Genomic DNA, 7,426 nt, shown 5'->3' with positions numbered 1-7,426 from the left:
ATGACGCAACCATTATCCCTGTTCTATAAGGAAAGAACACGGTGAAGCACCTGCTCGTAGCCTGGCAGCCCAGAATTCAAATGGAGGCTGCTTTTTCTGCAAAGCAGAGACGTCAGGGACCACTTTCACTCCAGTGTGGGAGGAACGAGTGATTAGCGGCCTAAGCCCTAGCGTTTCCAGGTGTGAGCTCACTGGTGCGCCCTACACAATTTTAATAGCTATTTTGTGCTCTTCATAAAAGCAGAACTTTCTAAAAAGTGTTTGTATAATTAAGGGAAAGAAAAATAATAAAAGACAACCCAAGGAACGTGAGATGAGATTCTAACCCCTTCATACTTTCAATTCCCTTCCATCTTAATTAATTGACATGTGCATCTGTAGTCAGGAGAACTGGATTCTAGACTGGGCCTCTCTACCTATAAACATGTGACCATGAACAAGCCCTCTTCCCCTCCACAGGTCTCTACTTCCACATCAGTAAAATGGGGATAATAACATCTTCTCTGCCTTCCCCTAGGGTGTTGTAGGTACTCCAACAGAAAATGGGAGTAGAAATGCTAACACACTCTAGATCCTCTCTAGATACTCTCCGTATTCCTGCATCCGGTGGGGCGGGGCAATGATAAGGGTTCTCGGGCAGCTCCCCTCCCTAACACCAGCTCCATGCACAGTCCTGTCAGCAATCCACACAATCACCAGCTTTGTGCTTTTATGATCTTAAAGCATCCTCACATTCCTGAGAGGGCTGATAATAATAGCTAAGATTAATTCCACCTAGAATATGCCAAACACGCTGTTGAGTTTTTTTATATTCTTTATCTTGAAACATTAAAATAATTATGGATGATTAGTATTTTATTAATAAACACACTTTTATTTTTGTGTTTTGTTTTTGCGAATCACCTCCTTGAATAGAAAACTGATGTGTTGGTATTGGTCTAATACCAAGGAAAACCAGAACATCAACAACAGATTAGAAAAGAGTACAAGAATAGATGAAGTTCAGTGGAGGGGGAAAGCATGTTCTCAATAATAAGATGGGAAATTATCCTTTTTCCAGATGTTGGGGAAATGTAGGCATTATTATCCCCATTTTATAACTAAGGAAATTGAGACTCAGGGAGGTGAAGTAATACACAGACAGTAAGTGATGTAAAACCAGAATTGGAGGCAAAGTCTTACTATAGAGCCAAAGCTCATTTTCTTTCAACCACACTACACTGATTGCCTCCAGAATCCTTGTCTATTCTAACCCTCATCAGACTACAATCTTCCTTCCTACAGTTATTAAAAGTCTGGAAGTGAAGCTGCTCAGTTGTGTCCGATTCTTTGTGACCCCAAGAACTGGGGCCTGCCATGCTCCTCCATCCATGGGATTTTCCATGCAAGAATACTGGAGTGGGTTGCCATTTCCTTCTTCAGGGGATCTTCCTAACCCAGGGATGGAACCTGGGTCTCCCGCACTGCAAGCAGACTCCTTTCCGTCTGAACCACCAGGGAAGTATATTAAAAGCCTGGGATAAGAGCAAAAATAGCACTCAGGTATCATTACCTGGTCTTCCTTGAAATGAGGTGCTAGGAAGGTAGGTTATGGTGGGGACAGAGGTTTGTGGCTGGGGTAGGTGATGAGAATTGGCCCAGAAGGGAAATACTGAAATGGTCAACAGGAACATTCCTAAGGGTATATGTTGATACTACAATACTCTGGGCACAACTCAACATTAATTAAGCCAATAAATATATTACTGAATACTTAACACATGCTGTCGCTGGGGCTACAGTGCTCAGATGTGGTTCCTGCCCTGATCTACTCTTGTGAATCCTGAATTCATATAACCCTTTTGTTAAATATTTAAAAGTTAAAAAAGAAAAAACAGAACTAAAGCTAACACATGGCATTTTGCAGACCTGGGTGGGAAACAAAGAATGAAGTGGGTGTCAGAGCTGGGGCTTCTCTTAATAAACCCATCTTGGTGTTTGTGTGCTTGTTAGGAAAAATCTGCCAGAACCACAGAATCTAAGAAAGTGTGTGGGGGGTGGGGAATAGGACAGGGGGCAAGTCATCTTTGCTTCTCCCCATCTTCCATAGACGTTACTGAGGATGGACTCCTGTTTATCCCCTTCTTTGCAACACATAACATGGCTGGAAAAGCCAGGGGTTTGGAGACAAAGCACTAGCCCAAATAAGGCCCAGGCATTGGGGCTGTCCTAGCTAAGTAGACACCATTGTATACATTCCTCAGCTTTGAGACCCTTTTCCCTTCAGCTTTCCTTTTGCTGGTCTGGGACCCATTGGAATATCAAGCAGGTGGCTTTCAGTTATAGGGGATTGTGGCTACCTAGTCACTAGTTGGAAGAGTAAGATAGCTATTTAAATACTAAAAAGGCAGCCTACTATTTTTAGAGTGTCTTACAGCTTATAAAGCTTTGGGATCTACCATCTCATCTATTTATACTGGATCCTCAGGATGATTTATGAAGTAGAGAATTGCTATTATCTCCATTATAGCGGGGGGTTCACCAAGCCCAGAAAAGTTGGTGGTGTCATTCTGGTGTTAGAGGAATTATGAAAGCACAGAGAAGGGGCATCATCCTGACTGCAGCAAGAGGATCAATCAGGGAAGGCTTCCTGGAGGTGACCCAAGAGCTGAGTGTAAAAAAAAAAATCCACAAAATAGGTGAAGGAGTAGAGAGTCCAGGTAGATGACTTCACAAAGGTTTGAAAATATGACGAAGCCTGGAGAGGCAAGACGAAGCAAGATAAACATGGTGATGGATGGGGACCATGACAATAGCTAACACCTATCTATGCTTACGAAGTTTGGATATTGTTAGAACACACACTTTCCTAAGCGGTTTTTTTGGCCATGAAAGTAAAAGACGCTTACTCCTTGGAAGAAAAGTTATGACCAACCTAGACAGCACATTCAAAAACAGAGACATTACTTTGCCGACTAAGGTCCGTCTAGTCAAGGCTATGGTTTTTCCAGTAGTCATGTATGGATGTGAGAGTTGGACTGTGAAGAAAGCTGAGCACCGAAGAATTGATGCTTTTTCACTGTGGTGTTGGAGAAGACTCTTGAGAGTCCCTTGGACTGCAAGGAGATCCAACCAGTCCATTCTGAAGGAGATCAGCCCTGGGATTTCTTTGGAAGGAATGATGCTAAAGCTGAAACTCCAGTACTTTGGCCACCTCATGTGAAGAGTTGACTCACTGGAAAAGACTTTGATGCTGGGAGGGATTGGGGGCAGGAGGAGAAGGGGACGACAGAGGATGAGATGGCTGGATGGCATCACTGACTCGATGGGCGTGAGTTTGAGTGAACTCTGGGAGTTGGTGATGGACAGGGAGGCCTGGCGTGCTGCGATTCATGGGGTCGCAAAGAGTCGGACACGACTGAGCGACTGAACTGAACATTAATTCTCACACCTATCTCGTTAGGTAGATACTTTTATTACAGATGAGGATAGGAAACTAAGGCACAGAGAAATTACATAACTTGAGAAATATGGCCAAAATCACATACGATCTTGTGTGCTAACTTAAGAAGTATGAGTTTCATCCTAAGAGCCAAGGGCACCTCCCACTCTGTGCATGAAAGATTCTCAGCAGAGAGAAGATGGTCACAGATTTGTGATGTAGAAAGCCTTCTGGTGTTCAGGGTGGACTGGGTGTTGGGGAGGAGAAAACTGAGGAGGCTCCTGGTTCAAGAACCTAAACAGAGACAGTGGGAGTAGAGAGCAGAATGCCAGTTCCTTGTGGGTAAGAAACTGACCCCCACGTTTCTGCTTTCTCTGCCTGTAAAGGCAGAATAATATATATCCACCTACCCGCCTCAGGAATTGCTAGAAAATTAATAGGGTAGAAACCTGACTGGCTTTCATGTGTTAAACAACACCCTGAACCACTGTTGGTGTTCTTTAAATGCTGAGCATATAAAATGTGCTCTGACTGGAGGAGCCAGGGATAATTATAGCTTGCTAATCATTGTTAATTTTACCACAGATTTGAAATCCTGAACTTTCTCAATGATTCAAAAAAGAGATGGCAACACTTGCATCCCATCCCAGTAGCCACACAGAAGCAGACAAGTAATTTCTCACAAGCTCCATTCATTATTTGCAGTGGTTCGGCTACTTACATGGGGCATAGTGAAAGAAAAGCAATGATTTGTTCTTTTAGAATCAAATTATACAACGAATTCCTTATAGTCTTGCTAGTTCTTTGAAAGAATGTGCTCCTTTTCATCTCCCTATACTGACCACGTGCATAAATATTCCCAGTTCGCGGTGTTTGAAGGAGAGGGGGGAAAGTGTTAACAGAACTTCTAATATCCTGGCCACCAGGACACTTGGGTTTTAACTGTGCTACGGTAACAGACCTGTTTCTAAACCTTCCTTCAGATTCGGTACCACTATTTCCATAAGCACTTATTTAAGGTGTCAGAACAGCCAGGCAGAGTTGCAAAGGCATCTCCAAGGAATATGAGGAAACTGTTGGCCCGGCGACTTTAAATTCTCTAAGCCTCACCTACACCACCTATGGAATGGGTCTGATAGACAGTGAATACCCGTCAGGACCTGACGTGAGGATGAGATAATGTTTGTGTACTGTAAACTATATGCTGCTGCTAAGTCACTTCAGTCGTGTCCAACTCTGTGCGACCCTATAGACGGCAGCGCACCAGGCTCCCCCGTCCCTGGGATTCTCCAGGCAAGAACACTGGAGTGGGTTACAAACTATTAAGGGAACTGTAAGACTTAAGGGGGTTCGATCCCTCGGTGGGGAAGAACCCATGGAGGAGGGCATGGCAACCCACTCCGGTATTCTTGCCTAGAGAATCCCATGGACGGGGGAGCCTGGTGGGCTCCAGTCTACAGCTGCAAAGAGCAGGACGCGACTGAAGCGACTTAGCACGCAAGCAAGGGACTGAGAAAAGAAGCGAGGAAGTGAAAGAACTTAAAGGAGGGACCAGGGCTGGAACAAAACCTGACAGTCCCACGCCATCCTTCTCAATACAATTTCTGAGAACTCCAGCCGGGGAGAGAGGCCTGGACGCCCAAGGTTCTCGGCTGGAGGGCGCGCCTAGGGCGGGTCCCTTCTCGGGTGGGGCCGCGCGGGCCGGGGGCGGTACTCCGCCCCCCGCCCTCAGCCGAGTATCGGTTTTCCTTTCCCAGGCTTTCGGTCCAGAGGAGACGGGACAGCCTCCGCCTCGCTGATCCTATCGCGGGCGGCGCAGGGCCGGCTGAGCCTTCAGTGAGAAGGGGACGAGAACCCGGGAAGGGGCGGGCGGGGTATCTATCACCCAAATACCAGCGGGTGAGTCGGCGGCCAAACCAGCCCGGCAGGTCTGGCGAAGTATAAGAGCTGGAGGGAGCGGCGGGCGGCAGACGCCTGGATACCGTCGCACACGCCGGAGCCGGAGCCCTGCGGAACCTCCAGTCCTCGCCAGCCCGCGCCGGCTTCTCGCTCCTCCGCCCCACCATGGCCCGGGGCCCGGGCCTCGCGCTGCCGTCGCCGTGGATCCTGATGCTGGCGGCGGTGATCGGCCACGCGGCCGCGCAGAACCAGTGCGTGTGTCCCACCAACAAGATGACCGTGTGCGACGAGCGCGACCCGAGCGGCCGCTGCCAGTGCCGCGTGCTCGGCTCGAACCAGGCGGTCAACTGCTCCACGCTCACGTCCAAGTGCCTGCTGCTCAAGGCGCGCATGCGCGCCTCCCACAGCGGCCGCGCGCTGGTGCGGCCGAGCGAGCACGCGCTCCTGGACAACGACGGCCTGTACGACCCGGACTGCGACCAGCAGGGGCGCTTCAAGGCGCGCCAGTGCAACCAGACGTCGGTGTGCTGGTGCGTGAACTCGGTGGGCGTGCGCCGCACCGACAAGGGCGACCTGAGCCTGCAGTGCGACGAGGTCGTGCGCACCTACCACATTCTTATTGACCTGCGCCACCGCCCGGACGCCCCCGCCTTCAACCACTCGGACCTGGACGCCGAGCTGCGGCAGCTCTTCCAGCAGCGCTATCTGCTGCAGCCCAAGTTCGTGAGGGCTGTGCACTACGAGCACCCCACCATCCAGATCGAGCTGCGCCAGAACTCGTCGCAGAAGGTCCCCGGCGAGGTGGACATCGGCGACGCCGCGTACTACTTCGAGAGGGACGTCAAGGGCGAGTCGCTGTTCCTAGGCCCCCGCGACCTCAACTTGCGCGTGGGCGGACAGCCCCTGGTCCTGGAGCAGATGCTCGTCTACTACCTGGACGAGAAGCCCCCCCAGTTCTCCATGAAGCGCCTCGCCAGCGGCCTCATCGCCGTCATCGTGGTGGTCGTGGTGGCGGTGGTCGCCGGCGTGGCCGTCCTGGTGATCACCAATCGGAGGAAGTCAGGAAAGTACAAGAAGGTGGAGATCAAGGAACTGGGGGAGATAAGACAGTAACCGACCTTGTAGGTACCGGCGGGGCTGGGGTGGGGTAGGGTATCGGATTTCAGCAAGGTTCCAGACCCAAGTGAGTCAGCCAGCCTGCTTGATTCTTGTCCCCCCGCAGGAGACATTTCTCGTCTCACATTCCTGCCTCCCCCCACCGCCACCATGTTTAATAGATCCTGTTCTCAGGGTTACCTCGCTTTCTGACTTCTGTCCTGAAGAAAGCATTTCTAAAATTCCTTCCCTTTCGGTCCAACCAGAAACCTGACTCCAAGAGTTAAGGGCAGTTTGGCATAGGGTTATGTATAAGAATCAAGTGTCTGTATGACAACCCAGCCTGGTTTACAAATGCGGAAATCCATGCTGAAGGCTTAAACGCTTTTAGCTGGGAAACAGCTGCCGTCTTGGGTTTAAGTTATTTCATTAGCTCCACTTGTCTCGTGGCCTTCCTGATGAGTTCGCTAATTGGGCCCATGTTGTATCTTCATTTCCCATCGTTTGTATTACTGACCACACATGCTTGTTACTGGGAAAGAAGCCTGTCTGAGCTGCCTGCACACATGTTAGATGTCTTTATTGGAGGACAGACTTTGGCCCAGAAACTCAGCATCTGTTCTTCAACTTGCCCTTATTACAGCTGATACTAGTAATGTTTCTTTTATAAAATGTTTGTACATAGGTTGTCTTTGATAATGCTGTTGTGATTTTTTTTTTAAAAAAACATGAATTTAATAAAATATGGAAAAGGCACAAACCAAAAGATGGAATTTGTGAAAACTTGCTCCAGATTTATATGATTTGGGACTACTCTAATTTCCTATGACTCAGATTTCTTACTTCAAATTCTAACACTTCTTAGCAGGATGGACCTTTCCCCATAGCCACTCTGGTGTTTCTGAGATCCCTGAGCTGGCCAGTGTAAACACAGGTGTTTCTAAATAAGGTTGTTTGGAAACCCCCTGCAGGAGGGTAGGTCTGAGGGAACCGCCTAGAACCGGACAGTGT

At 48.7% G+C, this 7,426-nt stretch overlaps 1 protein-coding gene across 1 annotated transcript; it reads left to right on the top strand.

The window, feature by feature from the left end:
* The first annotated feature begins 5,389 nt into the window (after positions 1-5,389).
* Positions 5,390-7,183, top strand: TACSTD2 (tumor associated calcium signal transducer 2). The gene has a single exon (XM_004023556.5). It carries the CDS (start codon positions 5,486-5,488, stop codon positions 6,431-6,433), a length of 948 nt encoding a protein of 315 aa, XP_004023605.2. The 5' UTR covers positions 5,390-5,485; the 3' UTR covers positions 6,434-7,183.
* Positions 7,184-7,426: the final 243 nt, after the last annotated feature.

The sequence above is a fragment of the Ovis aries genome, chromosome 1 (genome assembly GCF_016772045.2).
Source record: "Ovis aries strain OAR_USU_Benz2616 breed Rambouillet chromosome 1, ARS-UI_Ramb_v3.0, whole genome shotgun sequence".
Classification (NCBI taxonomy): domain Eukaryota; kingdom Metazoa; phylum Chordata; class Mammalia; order Artiodactyla; family Bovidae; genus Ovis; species Ovis aries.
This window is presented reverse-complemented; position numbering and strand designations above follow the sequence as displayed.

Coding starts and splice junctions, on each gene's coding strand:
- TACSTD2 (XM_004023556.5), top strand. CDS start 5,486: ATGGCCCGGGGCCCGGGCCTCGCGCTGCCGTCGCCGTGGATCCTGATG.